The sequence below is a fragment of the Crotalus tigris genome, unplaced genomic scaffold (assembly GCF_016545835.1).
Source record: "Crotalus tigris isolate CLP2741 ecotype Arizona unplaced genomic scaffold, ASM1654583v1 scf7180000019298.7629538967:1458412, whole genome shotgun sequence".
NCBI classification, from domain to species: Eukaryota; Metazoa; Chordata; class Lepidosauria; order Squamata; family Viperidae; genus Crotalus; species Crotalus tigris.
In genome coordinates, this window is record NW_024097474.1 from 956,993 (window position 1) to 980,317 (window position 23,325).

General features: G+C 42.9%; 1 protein-coding gene across 1 annotated transcript; it reads left to right on the forward strand.

Annotated features, from left to right (window-relative positions):
- The first annotated feature begins 3,757 nt into the window (after positions 1-3,757).
- SEPSECS (Sep (O-phosphoserine) tRNA:Sec (selenocysteine) tRNA synthase) lies at positions 3,758-23,100 on the forward strand. The gene is made up of 11 exons (XM_039361528.1): positions 3,758-4,161; positions 5,701-5,855; positions 7,085-7,203; positions 8,322-8,480; positions 10,010-10,163; positions 13,860-13,962; positions 15,584-15,713; positions 18,409-18,500; positions 19,234-19,327; positions 20,895-20,985; positions 22,478-23,100. Exons 1-11 carry the CDS (start codon positions 4,048-4,050, stop codon positions 22,746-22,748), a joined length of 1,482 nt encoding a protein of 493 aa, XP_039217462.1. The 5' UTR covers positions 3,758-4,047; the 3' UTR covers positions 22,749-23,100.
- Positions 23,101-23,325: the final 225 nt, after the last annotated feature.

Consider the following 23,325-nt stretch of genomic DNA (forward strand, 5'->3'; position numbering starts at 1 on the left):
GGAAAGCATTGCAGCCATCTTTCCCATCATGAATAAGGAAATCCTTCAGCAGTCCTTGAGTAAATGCACCAATGCACGAACGCCTTTCCTCTTTCCCAATCGCTACGCTGAGTAAGTCAACGTTGAAAATGTCACAGAGAGAAGGGTGGGGGGTTCGACCTGTCTGAAACGGTCTAGGCCAGAGTCTCATGCTTGAGCAGGGGGTTCGTCTAGAAGACCTTCAAGGTCCCTAACCAGTGGAATAGCTTGCCTCCAGAAGTTGTGTATGCTCCATCGCTCAAGGTTTTCAAGAAGAGATTGGACAGCCATGTGTCTGGAATGGTACTATAGGGTCTCCTGCTTGAGCAGGGGGCTGGACTAGAAGACCTCCAAGGTCCCAACTCTATTAATATATGTTCTAATGACTAGGGGTGAAAGGATAGCAGTGTTCCAATATCTATGGGGCTGCCACTAAGAGGAAGGGGTCAACCTATTCTCCAAAGCACCAGAGGGCAGGACAAGAAACAACAGATGGAAACTAGTCAAGGAGAGAAGCAACCTGGAATTAAGGAGAAACTTCTTAATTAACCAGTGGAACAGCTTTCTACCAGAAGTTGTGGGTGCTCCAACACTGGAGGTTTTTAAGAAGAGACTGGACAGCCAATTGCCTGAAATAGTATAGGGTTTCCTGTCCACCCGTCACATTCCGGCTCTCCGATGGTCCTGCATGAGCTCCTACGCCTTCCACATCAAGCTGAGCAGGATAAAATGAGGGCCATTAAAACGGGTTGTTAGTCCCAGAGAAATGGTCCCAAGCTTGAAATGGTTTGACCACGGAAGGGCACTTCCTGAGTTTCCTGCAGATCTTGTTTCAAGGCGGGATATTTTGCAATGAAACATTTGGCACACCCCTTAGTAGTCCTTTGGAAAGAAAACTCTGGGATTCAACTCTGCCCAACTGCATTTTCTTAAAGGGCCCAACCTGAATTAAAAGCATACTTGCAAATATTCTCCCACTTTTAAGTTAAGAGACTCTGCTGATAAATAAAAACAACATAAAAATCCTAGATTTCATTAATTTTATATTATTAACATAGATTTATACCGTTGATGCGTTGATTTCAAAGGCATTTAAGGCTCACGTTTTCTTTTTACGTGTGTGGTTATATCAGGTGCGGCTCCAACATCCCCTGGCAGTCGGAGAAGTAGCATTTTGCCATGTATAATGGAGACAAATTTTTGTGTGATAAATTGGCGCCCTCTTCCGTTTGTAAAATATAGAAACTTCCGCGCTTTTTATCAGCCTTCATTTTTAATTCACCAGCGTACAGCTAGCAATAGACAGGATTATATACCAAAGTAGAATCAAGGTGGGGGAAAAAAATTCCTATACATTTGTTAAAAGATTTACAATCATTTATATTACCTTTCTGCGTCAACTCAAAAGATGGGCATTTCCTAAGCGATGGTATTAGAATGAGAAGTAGACTATGATTGTGAAATAAACTAAGAATTTATCTGAATAAATAGTAAGTGTATTTTAGACATGATAACTATTTTGTAATGAACGAAGGGAACCGTGGGTTATCTGAAACCTAAATACTATGGACATTAAGCCAACTGGAATACTGTAAGTGAAATCAGATAAAAGTTAAAAACAGGATCTGGAGACATATAAGTCAAAAGTTGTTGATAAATGTTTTAAACGATTGAGTTATAACTAGCAATGTATTAATTTGAATTTGGTATAATAACTAAGGGAAACAGTGAGGAAATTTTAACCACCATGTTGCTCCCTCAATACCCGAAGCTTTTTAAAAACGGAAAATTAATAAAACTTGTTTTTAAAAAAAAAGATGGGCACTTCCAATCAAAGTCCATGTTTTTATCAATTCGGGGGGGGGGGGCAGATACTGTATAGCAATAGCACTTAAGACTTAAATGTGCAGCGTCACAGTGATTTACAGCCCTCTCTAAGCGGTTTACAGAGTCAGCCTGTTGGCCCCAACAATCTGGGTGTCAATACGGCCAACATCGGATGTTCTTGCTTTAACAACAAATGGGAATGCAGCCATTTTCTCTACTGCTTTTAGAATTAGTTGCTGCTGGGAGGGGGAATAGGGATGAGAGCCCAGCTAGTCATAACAATAATAACTCAACCGTGGGAACCCAAGGTCATTGGGCCCAGAGCTGATAGTGTTTTGGCTGGGCTGGGGAGCTGGGGAGAAAGCCTTGGCTTCAAGCTAATTGGGGTGTGTGATTTATGATTGTTTATTGGAGAAGGGAATTGCACTTTGTTACTTTGTTCCCAGGGGAGGGGAATTTAGTGTCTGGTTTCGACTATGTAATAACGATACTTTGTCTCTCAAATAAAAGATTCTTGAAGGTAAACAATGCCTCCATGTTCTTTCGAAGAGTTTCACCTATCGGAACCAGGACATCAGATCCTCATTTTAACAACCTAGGAAGGACGGAAGGCTGAGTCAACCATGAGCCAGTCAGGACAGAACTGCTGGCTGTAGGCAGAGTTTGCCTGCAATATTGCATTCTAACCATTGTACAGGGAAGGAAGGAAGGAAGGAAGGAAGGAAGGAAGGAAGGAAGGAAGGAAGGAAGGAAGGAAGGAAGGAAGGAAGGAAGGAAGGAAGATAGCAATAGCCCTTAAACTAGGGGTAGGCAACTTTGGCCCCTTCATGACCCGTGGACTTCAACTCCCAGAATTCCTGAGTCAGCATGGCTCAGCTTGGAAACCTCTCCCTTTCCCCTCAGCATGGCTGGCTCAGGAATTCTGGGAGTTGAAGTCCACGAGTCATAAAAGAGCCAAGGTTGCCTACCCCTGCCTTATACACTGCTTCACAGTGATTGACAGTCCTCTTTAAGCGCTTTACAGTCAGCCTATGGCCCCCAACAATCTGGGTGCACTATAGAGCAACCAATACTTTTTGTCATATTGTATTAAACAATGGAACTCATCGAGACTGGATACCCAGCCTGTAAATCATCCCCACTGGGTTCCAGCTTATATGCCTTACAAAAGGCAAGGTGAAGCCCCTAATTTTTTTAATTTTTTTGCTTTCTTTTCCCTCCACGGTGATGTTTAGCCCAAGAAAGAGCTCTGTGACCTTCCAAAGGTTGCAGCTTCTGTTGAGATTTGGAAAGAAACAGGTACAGCCACAGCGTGAATTTGCAGATATTTTGGATCAAGTCAATCAGAGTATTCAGAGCAGCCCGGCTGTATGGGGACGGAGGGCAAATGACAGGTGGGTAATGCCACCTGGTTGCCACCGTTATGCAAACCTCCCAGCTGTTGTACCTGTACCAGGTATGGGGACACAGGTGCCTAATGCTAGCTTTTGTTGTCATTTGGGTATAACTGCGGTTTGATACGGATACCTCTGTAGGAGGCAGATCTTTAAAAAAAAAAAAAAGACAGAAGAAAGAAAGTTCGACTCCTTTTCTTAGAGGCATCCACTGGTCCCTAGTGGTTTGTCACTGCCTTTTTATAGGATTTTCCCCCCCTACATCCCAATCGGGCCTCCAGCCTGAGGATCGCCAAGTGGTCTCCCAGCCCAGCACATTATGCAAAAGCCCCAGCTGCTGCACTTGTACCAGGCAAGGGGATACACACATGCCTAATGCCAGCATATTTGAGCGTAGCTGCAGTTTGACACGGATACCTCTGCAGAAGGCAGATTTTTTTTTTTTTTTAAAAAAAAAGGGACAGAAGAAAGAAAACACAACTCTTTTTCTTGGAGGCATGCACTGGTTTCTAGTGGCTCTTCATTGCCTTTTTATAGGATTTTTTTTTTCTCTCCCCACTTCCCAATCAGGTCTCCAGCCTGGGATCGCCTAGTGGTCTCCCATCCCAGCACTAAATCAATTAAATTGGACCGCCGCTGAGCTTCCTCCGCCTGGCCTGTAGAGGGCGCGCGCGCCGCCTTCACGCTGCGTCGCGGTGTGGTTCGGGCGGGCGGAGTTACCTGTCAGGGGTTTAAGTGCGCCTGCGCACCGGCCTCGCTCGAGCCCCGCCTTTCTCCTGCTTTCTTGCTCGCTCGCCCGTCGCCTGTCATGAACGCGGAGAACTTCCAGGCTGGCGAGAGGCTGGTGAACGCGGCCTACGTGCGGCAGGGAGCGCAAGGCCGACGCGCCCACGAGCTGCGCGTGCGGACGCTGCTGGAGCAGGTAACGCTCGGCCGGCTGGTTGGGGAAAGAGGGAGGAGGCGGGGTTTCGGAAGAAGCCCCGCCCCGGGGGCTGGTTAGGCACGCCCCCCGTGGGAGGGCGGCGCTTGGATCCAGGCGCTGCGTTTGCTCTAGCACGGCTGCCTCAGGAATTCTGGGAGTTGAAGTCCACAAGTCATCAGAGGGCCATGGTTCCCCCACTCCCACCCCTGCTGCCTCAGGAATTCTGGGAGTTGAAGTCCACAAGTCATCAGAGGGCCATGGTTCCCCCACCTCTGCTTTAGCTCCTAGTCTGGGCTGGTTGGTTCTTGGATGGGAGGCCACCAGGAGACCCTCGGGGTGTCAGATTTTTATTTTCATCCTTTTGTTTTCTAGACGCCCTTGGGAAGTAGCTCCCCACCTTAAAACTAGCCAGCTATGATTTAACCCAGTCTGCTGGGCTTGAGTCCATGAAATCCTAAGCTGGCTTGCTTTTGACTTTATTGAAAAGAATGAACCCCGTTGTTTTACGGATTGGCATAATATATACTGCTCAAAAAAATAAAGGGAACACAAACGTATAGGATCCTATACGTTTGTGTTCCCTTTATTTTTTTGAGCAGTAAATATTTACTAGGCCATAACAGCTGATATAATAACTCAGAGGGGGGGGGAAGAAATAATCAGGAAAATACTGGAATGTGCAGAGATGGACAGATTAACTATGAGGTTCAAAGACAAAGAAGATACAGACTATCAAATTTGGAATTTATTTTATTCTTGGTTAGAGAAAAGAACGAAGGATTAGGAATTGAACATGTATTAGCTTAGCAAACTCCAGACAACTTGTTGATTGGAAAAATTGAGATATGTTGATGAAGAAAAAATTAATAATAAACAATTACGTGGAAATGAAAAAAAAATAACTCACAGGGACCGAATTGTAACTTAGCTTTACATCTTATTTCAACCAGCATACCTGATTATATCTTTAACAAAACCGATTTTTCCCCTATATCTTATAAAAGGATAAAAAGAACAGATAGTTTTTTAAGCACTTTGCAATGAACAAGTATTGTTTTAAAATTAAAAGCCCAACTACTGTTAAAATTTAGATTTTTCCATATTTTAGCTTGGTTTAGCTATATAAGCAGTCAAACCTTTACTACGGTCTTTAAAACGCATACAGACTTTTAACAGAATAATGGAGCTGGAAAGGACCACCGAGATCTTTTAGTCCCACCTCCTGCTCCACTATTATTGCTTCTTAATAGTTTATTTTATAAATAGGCTTGTTCCTACGAATAAAGCTTAAAAATATTGCAGTCAAATGACACACATTTACATATAATAACTGTATTACAAAAGCAGTGGCAACCACCGAAATGTTTGCTAAACTTCAACGACAGTTGGGGCAGATACAACAAATAAAATAGCACCAAATTGAGCAGCCTGGAAAGAGATTGTCAGGATCCTGGTCAGAGAGAAGAAAAGAAGGTCGTGTACTTTTCCATATCTCATTTATATTACATTATATTGTGCTGGTTTTTTTTCCCCCTGAAGGGCAAATGTCCTGAAGATGGATGGGATGAAAGCACAATTGAACTTTTTCTTCACGAACTTGCAGTTATGGATAGCAATAATTTCCTGGGCAATTGCGGTGTAGGTGAACGAGAAGGAAGAGTTGCATCCCAAATGGTGGCTCGGAGACATTACAGGTAAAGGCGGGATTTTTCAAGTGGTTTGATCTGACCAAGGTTTGTTTGTTGGGCAAAAGCAGTGATACAATATAATGGACTCCGGGTACAAAACAGATCAGTTGGGAAAATGTTTTGGCTAGCGACAATCGAAGTTCGAACGAATCTTAGTCTCTGGCGTGCTATTATTATAATAATAAGAAAGTTGGAAGGGACCTTGGAGGTCATCTAGTCCAACCCCCTGCTCAAGCAGGAAACCCTATAACATTTCAGACAAATAGCTGTCCAGTCTCTTCCTAAAAACTTCCAGTGTTGGAGCATTCACCGCTTCTGGAGGCAGGTGGTTCCACTGGTTAATTGTTCTCACTGTCAGGAAGTTTCTCCTTAGTTCCAGGTTGCTTCTCTCCTTGATTAGTTTCCATCTGTTGCTTCTTATCCTGCCTTCAGGCGCTTTGGAGGATAGCTTGACTCCCTCTTCTTTGGGGCAGCCACTGGTTCATTGTTCCAACTGTCAGGAAGTTTCTCCTTAGTTCCAGGTTGCTTCTCTCCTTGATTAGTTTCCATCCGTTGCTTCTTTTTTAGGCGCTTTGGAGAATAGCTTGACTCCCTCTTCTTTGGGGCAGCCCCTGAGATACTGGAACCCTGCTATCATGTCCCCCCTCGTCCTTCTCTTCATTAAACTAGACATACCCAATTCCAGCAACCGTTCCTTATATGTTTTAGCCTCCAGTCCCCTGATCATCTTTGCTGCTCTTCTCTGCACTCTTTCTAAAGTCTCAACATCTTTTTTACATCGTGGTGACCAAAACTGGATGCAGTATTCCAAGTGTGGCCTTACCAAGGCATTGTAAAGTGATATTAACAAATCACGTGATAATACCACTTTACAGTGCCTTGGTAAGGCCACACTTGGAATACTACATCCAGTTTTGGTGACAGGATAGTAGTCTTCCAGTATTTGAGAGGCTGCCCCAAAGAAGAGGGAGTCAAGCTATTCCCCAAAGCCCCTGAAGGCAGGACAAGAAGCAACGGATGGAATCTAATCAAAGAGAGAAGCAACCTGGAACTAAGGAGAAATTTATAACAATTATAATTGTTATAAATAAAATTCTACCAGAATCAATTGTAGTACTTCCCTACAATTTCACCCAAGAGGAACTACTCCTTCATCGGCAAGGTTTCATCTGCTCCTTAGGTCTTTCCGGTTTTAAATCTTTCATATTTTCGGCAATATTCTGCTTGATTTCCAGGTTGATTCATGGGATTGGAAGGTCAGGAGACATAGCGGCGGTCCAGCCTAAAGCGGCAGGCTCCAGTCTCTTGAACAAGCTGACTAATTCAGTGGTCTTGGATGTTTTAAAGCTGGCTGGTAAGAATGGAGCAAGGTTTTCTGGCATCAAATGCATCTCCCTCTTTTGAGGGGTCCTGGGTGCTCTCTGAGCTGGGTGGTCTTCTTGCAGACGTTTCATGACCCAAACTAGGTAACGTCATCAGGGCTAGAAGGGAGGGGGGTTTGCAGAGAGGAGGAGGAGGAGATGGAGAAGGGGAAGAAGGACAAGAAGAGGAAGAAGAAGAAGACGGAGAAGAAGAAGAGGAAGAAGAAGAAGGAGGAGGAGAAGAAGGAGAAGGAGAAGAAGGAGGAGGAGGAGGAAGAAGAAGAAGAAGAAGAAGAAGAGGAAGAAGAGGAAGAAGAAGAAGAAGAAGAAGAAGAAGAAGAAGAAGAAGAAGAAGAAGAAGAAGAAGAAGAAGAAGAAGAAGAAGAAGAAGAAGACGACGACTGTGGGGTCCTTGGTGCTCTCTGAGCTTGCTATTTTCCTTGCAGACATTTCATGACCCAACTAGGTAACATCATCAGTGCTAGTAAAGGGTGCAGTTTGCTCTCAGTTTATATTCTGCTGGCTTGCCCTGTCAGTGTTGGTGGGGATAATGGTCTTGGTGGTTCTTTGGTTGGGCTGTTTTGACTTCTTTGGCAGTTTCTTGATTGGGGTGTTCTTTATTTGATTGTTGGCCTGATCTTAACCTTGGAGTTAACCTACATTGATCTGGGTGCTGATTGGAGAGATGCCTGGGTCTTTTTTGTTCCCTTTTGGGGCTGGGGTGGGGGTGTTGCCTCTTGGGTCATGAAACATCTGCAAGAAAGCCACCCAGTTCAGAGAGCATCAAGGACTCCTCCTCCTCCTTTTGGCAAAGTCCACCCCCTTCTAGCACTGATGACGTTACCTAGTTGGGTCATGAAATGTCTACAAGAAAACAGCCAAGTTCAAAGAACCACCCACGAGCCCACAGTCCTCCTCCTCCTCCTCCTCCTCCTCTCTGCAAACCCTCCTCCCTTCTAGCACTGATGACGTTACCTCGTTGGGTCATGAAACGTCTGCAAGAAAACCAGCAAACTCAGAGAGCACCAAGGACCCCTCCTTTGAACCCCGAGCTGCAAATATGATTATCTTTTCTTAAAAAGTTTAGATATGAATTCTCCTTTCCTTGCAGGGGTCAAGGCAACCAGTAGCTGCTTTGTGGTTCCCATGGCAACAGGGATGAGCCTCACTTTGTGCTTCTTAACCCTTCGGCACCGGAGACCGAAGGCCAGGTACATCGTCTGGCCTCGGATAGATCAGAAATCCTGCTTCAAATCAATGGTGACTGCAGGTACGTCGCAGTGGCCACCGCTGCTCCCGCGGTCACGTGATCTAAATTCAGAGGCTTGGCAACTGGCATGTACTTATGACGGTTGCAGTGTCCCCCGGGGTCACGTGATCCCCTTTGGTGACCTTTGGACAAGCAAAGTCAATGGGGGAAGCCAGATTCAATTAACAACCGGGCTACTAGCTTCACAGTGAAAGCGATTCGCTTTACAACGGTAGCAAGAAAGGTGGTGAAATGGGGCAAAACTCACTGAAGAATTGTCTCGCTTAGCGACGGAAATGTTGGGCTCAGTTGCGGTCGTAATCAAGGACTACCTTAATCTTCAAAAGCAAGGTCAGCTTGCCTGCAGCATCTGTGAGATTGGTCATCTTAATTTTTTTTTTCTTCATTTTAAGTACACTTATTTTGTTTTATCATAAAAGGCAATAGACAAAACAGGAAAACGACAAAGCAAAGCGAAAACAGATGTTCAGCACTAACAAAAAAAATGGTGTACAAAAAAAAAGCGAGAAAAAGGTGATCCAAATACCAAATTTAACATTTAACATATAGAATCCACCCTGCCTGGAGACTGAAAAAAAGAGAGGAAAAAAAACCACATTAAATTCTCCTCCTCTTATACAAATATATATGGAATATATGTATGTATGCATGTATGTATATTTGTAAAAGAGGAGAATTTAATGTTTTTTTCTTTTTTTCTGTGGACTGGGGGGGGGAGAGATACAAAGACAGAGATAGATAGATAGATAGATAGATAGATAGATAGATAGATAGATAGATAGATAGATAGATAGATAGAGATACAAAAAAAGTTTGATATAGATAGAGACAGACAGACAGTTTGATAGAGACAGATAGGTAGATATACAGATAAATGAGAGAGAGATACAAAGACAGTTTGAGATGGATGGATGGATGGATGGATAGATGAAGAAAGAAGAAAGAGTAGTCAACAGGTTAAGCTAAACATTACACAAATCTTCAAATCCCTCTGTTAACCATCTATTATTGTATTTAGCTCATAGAAAGTCCACAAACAGTTTCCAGTCTCTTATAAAGCTGTCTAGTCCATGATCTCTGATCAAAGCAGCCAATTTTGCATTCTCTGCTCATTCAGTCAATTTTAAAATCCCTCGTTCTTCAACAGTCGGCATCTCTTTTCCATTCCAGTGCTTGGCGAGGACAATCCTCGCAGAAGCCAGCATGTAAAAGGAATCAGCACCCCATTTTCGATTGCCTTTGTCCATCATACCTAAACGAAAAGCTTCTGGTGTCATTAATATTTTGTATCTTAACTATTTTCTGCACTGTCGTTATGTTCATACAGGACATTTTCACACATTCGCAAGATATATTTGTAAGCTTACATTTCCAAACGGGCTGCCGTCATACACAAATAGACCCCCCCCCCTAAAAAAATTAAAACCAGTGAAGTGGAAGGGAAGGTTTTGCAGGTAAAAGAACTAAATTACGGAAGGATCCTGGATTCATTCATTCATTCGTTCATTCTTTTTGTTGGCCTGGACCAGGTTTTGAGCCAGTGGTGATAGAAAATGTTTTGGAAGGAGACGAGCTACGGACCAATCTCCGGGCAGTGGAAGCTAAAATCCTGGATCTTGGAGCTGATAATATTCTCTGTGTTCATTCTACTACCTCCTGCTTTGCTCCAAGGGTGCCTGACAGGTAAATAAATCCCCAGGTAAACGTTTGGTGGCATTAAGAGATTGAAGGGGATGGTGAAGCTACTGGCAATGAGAGAGATAGACAAATAGGTAGGTAGGTAGGTAGGTAGATAGACAGACAGACAGACAGACAGACAGATAGATACAGAGATACAGAGATAGATTAGATAGATAGACAGACAGACAGACACAGATATACAAATAGACAGATAGATAGGTATACAGATATACAGATAGATATACAGACAGATAGATAGATACAGAGATAGAGAGATAGAGACAGACAGACAGACACAGATAATAGATACAGATAGATATACAGATGATAGATAAATAGATACAGATAGAGAGAGAGACAGACACAGATAGATAGATACAGATAGATACAGATATAGATAGATACAGATAGATAGATACAGATAGATAGATAGATACAGATTATAGATAGATAAATAGATACAGATAGATAGAGAGAAACAGACAGACAGACAGATAGATAAATCTTTATTGTCATTTTTTACTCTGGGCACAACGGCACACATTAAGAATGAAATTTGGTTGCTTTCAAAGTGTACACATACATAACACACATTTAAACATATTATATACAACGTATGTATAGACCTACACCCTTACATATAAGTAACCTATAAATATATGTTATTTATAACATAAATAAGTAACATATAAACTCTAGCTGAGTTTCACAATTGGAGAGGGACGAGGCAAGGAGAGACTTTGGCTTTGTTGGCTCCTCTCCCACAGGCTGATCCTAAATGCTGGAAAAACAAGGATTGATTCAAATCGGAGTAGGACAGGGATTATTCAAATGTGGGATTGGATTCTACAGAGGCCTAGTGGGAGGAGAGAATGGCCCAGAGTATAGATAGTCCTCAACAAACAATTTTTTAGTGACTGTTTCGAAGTGAAAAAAGAGACTCTTAAAGTTCTTAAAAGATAGCCTTATGATTACGGGAAAAAAAATATACCAAAATTATGAGGGGACCATGACATAAAGGAGGTAAGGCACCTGTCAGAGGACTTTGCCAACTTTGTTTCTAGTCCTCAACTCCCTGGGCCCAAAACTTCTGTCGTTAAGCGAGACCTTTGTTAAGTGAGTTTTCCCCATTTTACGATCTCACTTGCCACAGTTCTTAAGGGAATCACTCCAGTTGATAAGTTAGTAACCCTGTTAAATGAATCCAGCTGATTTTGCTTGTCAGAAGGTCGTGGGACGCTGCAACCGTCCTAAGTACATGCCAGTTGCCGAGCCTCTGAATTTTGATCACGTGACCCTGGGAACGCTGCAACGTTGTGTGAAAAAAATGGTCCTAAGTCACATTTTTCAGTGGCGTCGTAACTTTGAATGGTCACTAAACAAACTGTTGTTAAATGGAGATCTTGCCTGTACTGTTATGGCTCAATTTGGAGGAAGGGAAGTCTAGAAAGTGCGTCTCTTGAAGATCTAAAAGTAGGATGGCACTCACCTTATCTGCTCTCAAAGCTATTTGTGGATCAGCAGCCTCATCAGATCATTTAGTCTTCTCGTTAGGAACATGCATAAGAAATTCCATTAAGTCTTTTTATGCCAAGGGGTTGTTAATTCAGCAATAGTTTAAAGGTCTCTCTGGGGTGTTTTTTTGTTGTTGTTGTTTAATTTCATCAACTGCATCAAAACCCAAGCTGCACGCTTTGAGGTCAGCAAGAGTTATTTTAAAATAAAAGGAGAAACTCTGCCTAGCACAATACCGTAGCTAAGAGCCTTCACAACCTCTTTTCAGGGTTGAATTATATTCTCATTTTGTCGGTGATTTGGGCTTGTGCAAGGAAGCAGAGCCAGTGACTAAGCAAATCAATTACGCTTGCAGTCCCAGCATAATGAGAATAGTTTAATTGTTAAGGTTAAATTGTCTTCCAAGGAGATGTTGCTTAAAAAATAATGTTCAGGAAATTTTTTTCCTTACGTGCAAATAGGTACCTTTGCAATCATGTGGCTCGAAGCACAAGGAGAGCTTTTAGTTTCTACGTTGTAGAGTGATATTGATAAGACTTTATTAGTGATGCCACCGACACAATTTTTAGACCTATCTATGCAGGAGGTTCCAGGTGTAATTCAGCAATCAAATTGTCGTTTTTAGGTTTAAATAGTTGGTAATAATTTTTAGACCCTTGGCCTACCTATACAGGAGGTTCCAGGTGTAATTTAGCAAACAGATTGTCATTTTTAGGCTTAAATATATGGTAGTTTATTGCTACCATGGTGTCTCCAGTTATTGCATGAGTTTTCCCCTGAAAAGCTTAGCATTTGCATCCATCTAGACTCAAATAAAAATTAACTACCCCGGTAATTTTTGTCCCGTTTATTCTAAATGAGTCTAGCTGCTCTAAGCTATTTGTTTTTTTACAGTCGTTATTAATTTATAATATAAAATGCAAAAGCAAATAGTAGGGAAATTAAGGGAGGGAAAAAAGGAGAATGGAGAAAAGAGAGAAAAGAAAAAAGGCGTTGATTTCTGACTCCCCTTGTGCAATAGAATAAGATAACAACATATAATCTCAACTTTTTACTTTTACATAATAGTATAAACTAGCCATTTCTATAACAACAAATCTGTCTAATCAGTAAAAACCAAAATCAAAGTTTCATTTTTTTGTTCCACCTCGAACACAAAGTCCAGAAGCGGTTTCCAAGTAGTAACAAAATTAATTGTGTGCTTTTTTTCTTTAATCAAAGCAATCAGTTTAGCCATCTCTGTTAACTCCCATCAACTTTTGCAGCCATTCATCCATTGTGGGGATTGAAGCATCTTTCCATTTTTGTGCATAAAATAATCTTGCTGCCGTCAACATATATAACGTCAAAGTTCCAATTCTTCCCCCTCAATTTTTTTCCCATTAAACCCCAAAGAAAATTTGCTGCCTTTATCTTTATATTCCCATCTGTTTTAGAATATGAATGCTACTCCAATATTTCTTTGTCTTAATACATCTCCACCATAAATGATTAAAAAGTTCATTCTTTACCTTTGCATTTCCAACATTCATTCGAAATAGCTTTATACATTTCTGGATAATTTGGTGTTAAATACCAGTGATACATCATCTTGTAGAAATGTTCTTTTAAATTGCAATTTAATGTGCATTTTAATCCTTTTCATCCACATATTCCCCCACAGTTCAAGCATAACATTATATCTGAACTTCCTTACCCACTGAATCGTACAGTGCTTTTGCACATTCACTTTCCAAATTCAATTTCAATAACGTTTTATAGAGCTAATTAGCAATAATATGTTCATCACTGACATACGGTGAGATTTTTTCATAAATCACTTTTTCCCATGCCATTGTAACTTCGACCGGTCACTAAATGGACTGTTGTAAGTCAAGGACTGCCTTTATTAGATTTATAATCAAGTACCTCAGAAAGGTGGAGAAGCTGATCTGATCAGAGTTTAAATTTTAGTGAGCCTTCTGTTTATATATCCTCTTGTGAACACCCACCTTTAAACCAGTTTCCCTAATTCACTTAAAATAGTTATTTCATGTGACTCTTCAAATTCAATTTCCCTTGGTTTGGATATAACGTCCTGTTTCAAAATGTTTTGTTTATCATGTGTGTGTGGTAAAAATTCATAGAAGATTTTTTTTTCAGTTCTGACTTTTTTTTTTAACCTGTGTTTTGGTTTTTTTGCAGATTGGAGGAACTGGCTGAGATTTGCACAAAGTACGGCATCCCGCACATTGTCAACAACGCCTACGGAGTTCAGTCTTCCAAATGCATGCACCTCATTCAGCAGGTAAGGTGAGCGGGATCCCCACCACAGAAGGAAGATGGGGGGGGGGGAAAGGTGAGGGAGCTGGCAGAAATGACAAAAACTGACTTTCGGTTGGAGAAAAGTACCTATCCAGTTTTGGTTCTGCTTGGAAACCACTTCTGGGCTTTTTGCTCGGGGCAGGAAAAAAAAAAGGAAATCCTGATGTTGGGTTTTGCTGATTAATGTAAAAGCAGTCCTCAACTTTACAACAGTTTGTTTAGTGACTGTTGGATGTTACCACGGCACTCAAAAAAAAGGACCATTTTTCACACTGTTGCAGCATCCCCAGGGTCACGTGATCAAAATTCAGACGCTGGATAACTGACTCGTATTTACGACGGTCGCAGCGTCCCCCGGCGGTCACACGATCTCCTTGACAAGCGAAGTCAAGGGGGGCAAGCCAGCTTCACTTAACAACTGCAGGATTCACTTAATTGCTGTGGCAAGGAAAGGTCGTAAAACGGGGCAAAACTCACTGAACGGCTGTCTCACTTAGTGACGGAAACTTTGGGCTCACTTGTGGTTGTAAATTGTTCTGATAGAAATGGCTTATTCTGTACTTTCCTGGGCTAAAAACAGTTGGACGTCGGTGCTTTTTTCGTTCTTCCCCTGTACCACCACCCTTCTCTCCCTTTTCTTCCCCTTTCTCCCTTTCCTGTCACCTTTATTTCCCTCTGTACATGTGGTCCTCGGGTTACGACCACAGTGGAGCCCAGAATGTACGTCGTTAAGCGAGACATTCATTCAGTGAGTTTTCCCCCGTTTTTATGACTTTCCTTGCCACTCTTGTTAAGCGAACTGCTGCAGTCATTAAGCTAGTAACACGGTTATTAAGTGAATCCAGCTTCCCTGTTGCAAAGAGGGATCGCGTGACCCCTCCCCCGGGGACGCTGCAACCGTCCTAAGTACATGCCAGTTGCCGAGCCTCTGGATTTTGATCACGTGACCCCGGGGGACAGTGCGATGGTTGTTGAGTGTGACAAAAGGTCCTAAATCATTTTTTTTCAGGGCTGTCGTCATTTCGAAGGGCCCCGAAATGATCACTGTCGTAAGTCGAGGATTACCTGTAATTGCTTGTTAAGTGAACCTGGCTTCCCCATTGACTTTGCTAGTCAGAAGGTTGCAAAAGGGGATTGCATAGCGGCCGTCGTAAATAGGAACCCATTGCCAAGCATCTGAATTGTGATCCCGTGGCCACGGATGCCGCGACGGTTGTTAAATGTGAAAAACAGTCAGGTGTCCCTTTTTTTCAGTGCCGTTGCAACTCCGGTCACTAAATGACCTGTTGTTAAATCGAGCACTACCTATATTTTATAGTAGGATCATTTTAATAAAATTCCGGGGGGGGAGGGAAAAATACCCCAGGTAAGCTAACATTCACCTCAGACGCTTCCTGGTTACTGTTGAGATAAAAACACCTCCGTAGACCCCAGTTTGTTGGGTTCACGTAACGAAGGAAGCCCAAGCCAGATACGCGCGTGAGATTCTTGCATTGGGCGAACCCAACTTCATAACAGCTTCATTGCTTTTGTTCTCTTCCTGGTTTTTTTTTGGTTGTTGTTTGTTTCTTTTGTGCTTTTTGTCTTTGGTTGTTGTTTTTTAGGGCGCCCGTAGAGGCCGGATAGATGCTTTTGTACAAAGTCTGGACAAAAATTTTATGGTGCCAGTCGGAGGGGCTGTCATTGCTGGCTTCAGTGACTCCTTCATACAGGAAATCAGCAAAATGTATCCAGGTAAGTCGTGGGTTTTTTTGTTTTTAATTGATGTATTTTTTTAAAGAGATTGATTGATTGATTGATTAGGGATAGGGTTACGTCACCTGAACTCATATGGCACTGACTTTTCTAGCCTGCCCTATCTATGTTTCCTGGTAAAATGCATTGGAAAAACCCATTGGAGGAAAATTCCACTTAGGGTTAGGTCACCATGAACTCATAGAGCAAAATGGACATCGCCAACAAACTCGGAGTGCTTGGGTATGGTTAGGGGGGCACTGACTTTTCTAGGCTGCCCTATCTATCTTTCCTGGTAAAATACATGGGAAAATCCCATTGGAGGAAAATTCCACTTAGGGTTAGGTTACCATGAACTCATAGAGCAAATGGACATCACCAACAAATTCGGAGTGCTTGGGTATGGTTAGGAGGGCACTGACTTTCTAGGCTGCCCTATCTATGTTTCCTGGTAAAATACATGGGAAAATCCCATTGGAGGAAAATTCCACTTAGGGTTAGGGTTAGGTCACCATGAACTCATAGAGCAAAATGGACATCGCCAACAAACTCGGAGTGCTTGGGTATGGTTAGGAGGGCACTGACTTTTCTAGGCTGCCCTATCTATGTTTCCTGGTAAAATACATGGGAAAATCCCATTGGAGGAAAATTCCACTTAGGGTTAGGGTTAGGTCACCATGAACTCATAGAGCAAAATGGACATCGCCAACAAATTCGGAGTGCTTGGTATGGTTAGGAGGGCACTGACTTTTCTAGGCTGCCTATCTATCTTTCCTGGTAAAATACATGGGAAAATCCCATTGGAGGGAAATTCCACTTAGGGTTAGGGCAGTGGTTCTCAACCTTTCTAATGCCGCGACCCCATAATACAGTTCCCCATGTTGTGGTGACCCCCAACCACTTATACATCACCGGGTGTCAGGGGCGTGGCCAAAGAAAAGGGGGAAAAAATGGCGGACAGCCTTGTTTGGCGACCCCCGTGAAATGGTCGTTTGACCCCAAATGGGGTCCCGACCCACAGGTTGAGAACCACTGGGTTAGGGTTAGGTCACCATGAACTCATAGAGCAAAATGGAGATCTCCAACAAATTTGGAATGCTTGGGTATGGTTAGGAGGGCACTGACTTTTCTAGGCTGCCCTATATATATTTCCTGGTAAAATGCATGGGAAAATCCCATTGGAGGAAAATTCCACTTAGGGTTAGGTCACCATGAACTCGTAGAGCAAAATGGACATCGCCAACAAATTTGCAGTATGATTAGGAGGGCATTGACTTTTCTAGGCTGCCCTATATATGTTTCCTGGTAAAATGCATGGGAAAATCCCATTGGAGGAAAATTCCACTTAGGGTTAGGGTTAGGTCACCATGAACTCATAGAGCAAAATGGACATCGCCATCAAATCCGGAATGCTTGGGCATGGTTAGAAGGGCACTGACTTTTCTAGGCTGCCCTATCTATGCTTCCTGCTAAAATACATTGGAAAATCCCATTGGAGGAAAATTCCACTTAGTCCTTGGGCCATATCAAAGTGCAAAGGTCCTGAAACCAATTATTACCATATATAAGCGATTGAAAATGGAATTAGATAAAAAATACAATTTAAAACGAAATTGGAGTGAAATAAAATGAAATTGGGATCAAATGCCGTCTGAAATGAAATTGGAACAGAATACAATAATATAAGATATAGATGATATACGACAAAATTATATTTCGGGGTCACCCCTGCAATCTACCCCAATTGGTCCCACATACGCCAGTCTCAGCTGGACCATTTTGCTTAAGCCAGGGGTCTTCCAACTCGGCCCTTTTATGACTCGTGGACGTCAATTCCCAGAATTCCTCAGCCAGGCACGCGTGTCCTGGCTGAGGAATTCTGGGAGTTGACGTCCACGAGTCATAAAAGGGCCGAGTTGGAAGACCCCTGGCTTAAGTCCTGTGCTGGGTTAAATGTTATTTTCAGATTCTGGCCGCACATAAGGTAAGTTGTTTTGATATGGGGATCCCAATGGGTCATTTATTTAGTTTATAGGCCAAGGTACCTGTCTCTCCTTCATATACAGGCAACAATCAAATAGTATGTGAGCCAGGTCTTCTACCTTTGCCACCCCGCAAATATTTTTTTTAAGAGTGGAAATTAGTGTTAAAAAAAAGCCACCATATCCCTAGAGGGTTTTTTTTTTTTTTGCACAATAAGAGCAGATATGATCTCTCTCTCTCTCTCTCTCTCTCTCTCTCTCTCTCTCTCTCTCTCTCTCTCTCTCTCTCTCTCTTTCTTTCTTTCTCTCTCTCTCTTTCTCTCTCTCTCTCTGTATCCATCTATCTGTCTATCTGCCCATCCATCCATCCATCCCTATCTCTCTCTCTCTCTGTCTCTTTTTCTATCTCTCTTTCTATTTCTCTCTCTCTCTCTCTCTCTCTCTCCATATCCATCTATCTGTCTGTCTGCCCGTTCATCCATCCATCCATCTGTCTCTGTCTCTTTTTCTATTTCTCTTTCTCTGTCTCTCTCTCTCCGTATCATCTGTCTGTCTATCTGCCCATCCATCCATCCCTCTCTCTCTCTCTGTCTCTTTTTCTATCTCTCTCTTTCTCTCCATATCCATCTATCTGTCTGTCTATCTGCCCGTCCATATCTCTCTCTCTCTCTCTGTCTCTTTCTATCTATCTCTCTTTCTCTTTCTCTCTGTAGGAAGAGCCTCGGCTTCTCCGTCGCTAGATGTGCTCATCACGCTCCTGAGTTTGGGCACGAAGGGGTACCGGCAGCTGCTAAGAGAAAGAAAGGTAGCCCTCCTAGATTAATGGATCTGAGATTGGAGTTTTCATCTATTCAGAGATGTTTGTAGAGTTTTGGTCGCCTCTCTGAATTCTGATTTTAATGTTTTGGCTGACGACAATCGAAGTTCGAATGGATCTTAGTCTCTGGTGTGCTGTTATTATAATAAAAATAATAAAGTTGGAAAGGGACCTTGCTCAAGCAGGAGACCCTATATCATTTCAGACAAATGGCTGTCCAGTCTCTTCTTAAAAACCTCCAGTGTTGAAGCATTCACAACTTCTGGAGGCAGGTGGTTCCACTTGTTAATTGTCCTCACTGTCAGGAAGTTTCTCCTTAGTTCCAGGTTGCTTCGCTCCTTGGTTAGGGGAATGGAGGCTAAAACTTACAAGGAACAGTTGCTGGAGTTGGGAATGTCTAGTTTAATGAAGAGAAGGACGAGGGGGGACATGTTAGCAGTCTTCCAATCTCTGAGGGGCTACCCCAAAGAAGAGGGAGTCAAGCTATTCTCCAAAACCCCTAAAGGTGGGACAAGAAGCAATGGATGGAAACTCATCCAGGAGAGAAGCAACCTGGAACTAAGGAGAAATTTCCTGACAGTGAGAACAATTAACCAGTGGAACAATCTGCCTCCAGAAGCGGTGAATGCTCCAACACTGGAAGTTTTTAAGAAGAGACTGGACAGCCAGAGATTAGCAGGACTCTAAACAGCTTGTTTTCTTTCTCTTTTTTTTTTTTTAGGAAATGTTTTCTTACCTTTCAACGGAGGTGAAAAAATTAGCAGAAAGCTACAATGAAAGACTGTTGGATACCCCGCACAATCCTATCTCGCTAGGTATGGTTGCCTTCGTGGAATGAAATGCATAAACGACTTGCTGATTTTTCCCTCCCAAATCAGTATATGGTGTGTGTGTGTGTCATATGTCATATTCTGGGCAGAATGAAATTAAGACGCTGCACACGGGATGACTTGGTGGCAGCCTTGCAATATTTGAGGGGCTACCCAAAGAAAGAGGGGGTCAACCTATTCCCCAAAGCAGCTGAAAGCAGGACAATGGGTGGAAACTACTCAAGGAGAGAAGCAACCTGGAATTAAGGAGAAAGTTCCTGACCAGTGAGGACAATTAACCGGTGGAACAGCTTGCCACCAGAAGTTGTAGGTTCTCTGTCACTGGAGGTTTTTAAGAAGAGACTGGACATTTATTTGTTCTGAAATAGGGTCTGCTGCCTGAGCAGGGGGCTGGACTAGAGGACCTCTAAGGTCCCTTGCAACTCTGTTGTTCTGTTTGTTACACATTTGTAGTTGTGCAGGAGAAACCGTGTGGCTGGTAGCTTCATTCCAGCTCAAGTATCACAACTGTTGCTTTTGCACCAGCTGCTGGAAGGCCACTATTCCTGCCATTTGCCCACACTTTTCTAGTGCAAGTCCCAGTGCATCGTCTGATTTGAGTGATAAATGCACCGTTCATTTATCTGCCAGCTGATTGCTACTCAGCCTGTCTAGAGTGCCTCCTTAGCATCAGGAAGAGTTCACTCTGAAGAGGGTGAGGGTCTGCGTGAAATGTGACACTCTGCATTTCCACTCCCTCTCAAAACAAGAAGTAACGGATGGAAGCGTATCCAAAAAAAAAGAACCCCAGCCTAGAATTTCCCGACAGTTAGAACAATTAACCAGTGGAACTTCCTGCCTCCAGAAGCTGTGAAGGCTCCAACCACTGGAAGTTTTTAAGAGGAGATTGGACAGCCATTGGACTGGAGTGGTATAGGGTTCCCTGCCTGAGCAGGGGGTTGGACTAGATGACCTCCAAGGTTTCCTTCCAATACTGTTAGCGTGGGAATTTCAAAGCGGTTGTTGGTGATCTTTTAAGGGTTAAAAGGTTGGCATCAAAATCCTTTGGGAGTTCTGCTAAGAGAGTGAGTGAAAATCCACTTTTCTTTTTTCTGGAAAGAATAAAAGAGAAAAAGAACATAAGGGCATAAGGCTGTGCTGCTGACTCTTGATCTCTTAATTATCGGTTGAAACAACGGCAGAATTAACATCTGCAGCGGCCAAAATGTACTCAAGTCCCTGAAATATTGCATCTTTTTTTACTTAAAAAGGAAGGAAGGAAGGAAGGAAGGAAGGAAGGAAGGAAGGAAGGAAGGAAGGAAGGAAGGAAGGAAGGAAAGAAAGAAAAAGAAAGAAAGAAAGAAAGAAAGAAAGAAAGAAAGAAAGAAAGATCTATTGCCCTTGACTCTTTTTGTGCAAAATGAAAAAAAGACATTTTTTTTCTACTTGCCCTCCTGAACAACGTTCAGTGGAGCGCTTGAGATTCAAAAGAAGAAAGGTGTGGAGTGTTGCCACACACACACACACACACACACAACACCTGTGTTTTTGTGTTTTGTATTTGTGTTTTCAGCCATGTCACTGAGACAACTAGACGAGCAAAACCCCAAAGCCGTCACGCAGCTTGGATCGATGCTTTTCACCAGACAAGTTTCCGGAGCGAGGTCTGTCCATTGAACAACGTTTCGATTCAGGAATATCTGGGTTCCTAGACTGGCTTGTGTCCCGGAGCTTCTTGTGAAAATCTGGGGCAGTGGACCTGGGGGGGGGGGGGGAAGAGAAGGGACGGTTCTGTGTGAGTGGCGGACGAGCAGGCACACGTACGTGCCACCGTTTATTTGCGCAAGTGCCCGCTACTTGCGCAAATGGAAAATTGCACATACATGCACATTGCCAGTTGCACCGGGGCCACGGCCTGGGGATTGGAGACCCCTGTTTTTAAATAGTCAAATAAACAAACAAATAAATAAATATTGGAGACCCCCTGCTTTAAATGGTCAAATAAATAAATAAATATTGGAGACCCCCCTGCCTTAAATAGTCAAATAAGAAGAGATTGTCTCTTCCGTTTGTCTGAAATGGTATAGGATTTCCTGCCTGAGCAGGGGGTTGGACTAGATGACCTCCAAGGTCCCTTCCAACTTTATTATTATTATTGTAAATAAACAAATAAATAAATAAATATTGGAGACCCCCTGCTTTAAATGGTCAAATAAATAAATAAATATTGGAGACCCCCTGCCTTAAATAGTCAAATAAGAAGAGATTGTCTCTTCTGTTTGTCTGAAATGGTATAGGATTTCCTGCCTGAACAGGGGGTTGGACTAGATGACCTCCAAGGTCCCTTCCAACTTTTATTATTATTGTTGTAAATAAACAAATAAATAAATAAATCCAATTAATGCACAGCACCAAACATTCTGCAAATGTTATCAGGCATATTTATTTACATATCAACATCCATCCATCCATCCATCCAATCTATCTATCCATCCGTCCATCCATATCTCATGGTGTCAAAGAACTTATTCTCTGAATCGATCCCAAAGATGTGCAGACTCTGTCAAACAGAGCATACAGATAGTACTTGTTTTATGACCGAAATTAAGACAGATCTCCTTGGACGTCTCCATCACGGTCCGAGTGACCGACCTGATTTATACGGATTTTTTTGGGTGTGGCTTTCGGCAAAACCGTCTCTATATGACCCAGTTCTGACAGTCCTCCCCCCCCAGTCACATGACTCCAGGTCGCTCGCTCGGCAACTAGCCCCCATTTACAACCGCTTTCAGTGTCCCGCAGTCACACGACCCCATTTTACGATGGTTTTGCCGAAAGCCACACCCAAAAAAAAATCCGTAAAAATCAGGTCGGTCACTTAAACCATCACAACCTACGACCGTGATGGGCAGACCCCATTACGGTCCTAAGATGAGGACTACCTGTATACAGCTTAACCACTGATTTTTTTTATTATTATTATTCAGGAGCAAATCCTGCTGGTTTTAAAGGAGCGTCCGTTTGGGCCCTCCCACAGAAAATGGATCCGCTCTTGGTGGATTTAGATTTCCTTCAATTCCCAGAACTGACCCCTCACTTCTTCCAAGTCAAGTTGTCCTAGAAAGATGTTTTTGACTCCTGTTCCTTCCCTTGCAGGGTGGTTTCTCCTGGGACCGTGCAAACTGTGAGTGGCTACCCATTCCAAGGTTTTATGGCCCACACGGACCAGTATCGCTGCTCCTACCTCAACGCCGCCTCGGCCATTGGGATGAAGACGGAAGACGTTGAGGCCTTCGTGAAAAGGCTTGATAAATGCCTGAAGGCGCTAAGAAAAGAGAAGGGCCAGCCAGATGGACCAGGGCCTAACGCAGATATTGGTCCTGATATGGAAAAATGCAACATAGGTGGAGGAGACATCCAGCCTTAGATTATCCCAAAATTATTTCCAGCTCAGAATGTTTTTTTTTTTTAAATAGAAAAATAATCCGATGTCAATGACCGCAGGGCATTCTCCCGGCAGACGTATTTTTTTCCCATTGGAACGAATAAAGAGATCGTTACACTCACTTACTTGGGTGTAGATGTCCGAGAGGGCCTTTAAATTTAAATCCAGATTTAATTTCCACCTTGAATTGTGGACAGCTGAGTTGATCGTCTAAAACAGTGGTTCTCTACCTGTGGGTCGGGACCCCATTTGGGGTCGAACGACCATTTCACGGGGGTCGCCAAACAACGCAGTCCGCCATTTTTTCCCCCCCTTTTCCTTAGCTGTGCTACTCCCTTTTATTCTCTTGGCTTTTGAAAGCCAATAGAATAGATTCTCTTGAATAGAGTCTAATTCTATTGGCTTTCAAAAGCCAATAGGAATTGTCCAGGCTGTCTCTGCCCTGCTGAGCCCGCCAAAAGTCCCATTCTGCAAACGATGCTGCCCCAGTTGAGTAGTCCTCGACTTAACGACCGGTTGGGGGTCGCGGCATTAAAAAGGTTGAGAACCACTGGTCTAA

Excerpts from the sequence above, each read along its gene's own strand:
- SEPSECS (XM_039361528.1), top strand. The coding sequence starts at position 4,048 with ATGAACGCGGAGAACTTCCAGGCTGGCGAGAGGCTGGTGAACGCGGCC. Across the intron at positions 4,162-5,700 it reads TGCGGACGCTGCTGGAGCAG|GGCAAATGTCCTGAAGATGG; the intron begins GTAACGCTCGGC and ends TTCCCCCTGAAG. Across the intron at positions 15,714-18,408 it reads AATCAGCAAAATGTATCCAG|GAAGAGCCTCGGCTTCTCCG; the intron begins GTAAGTCGTGGG and ends TTCTCTCTGTAG.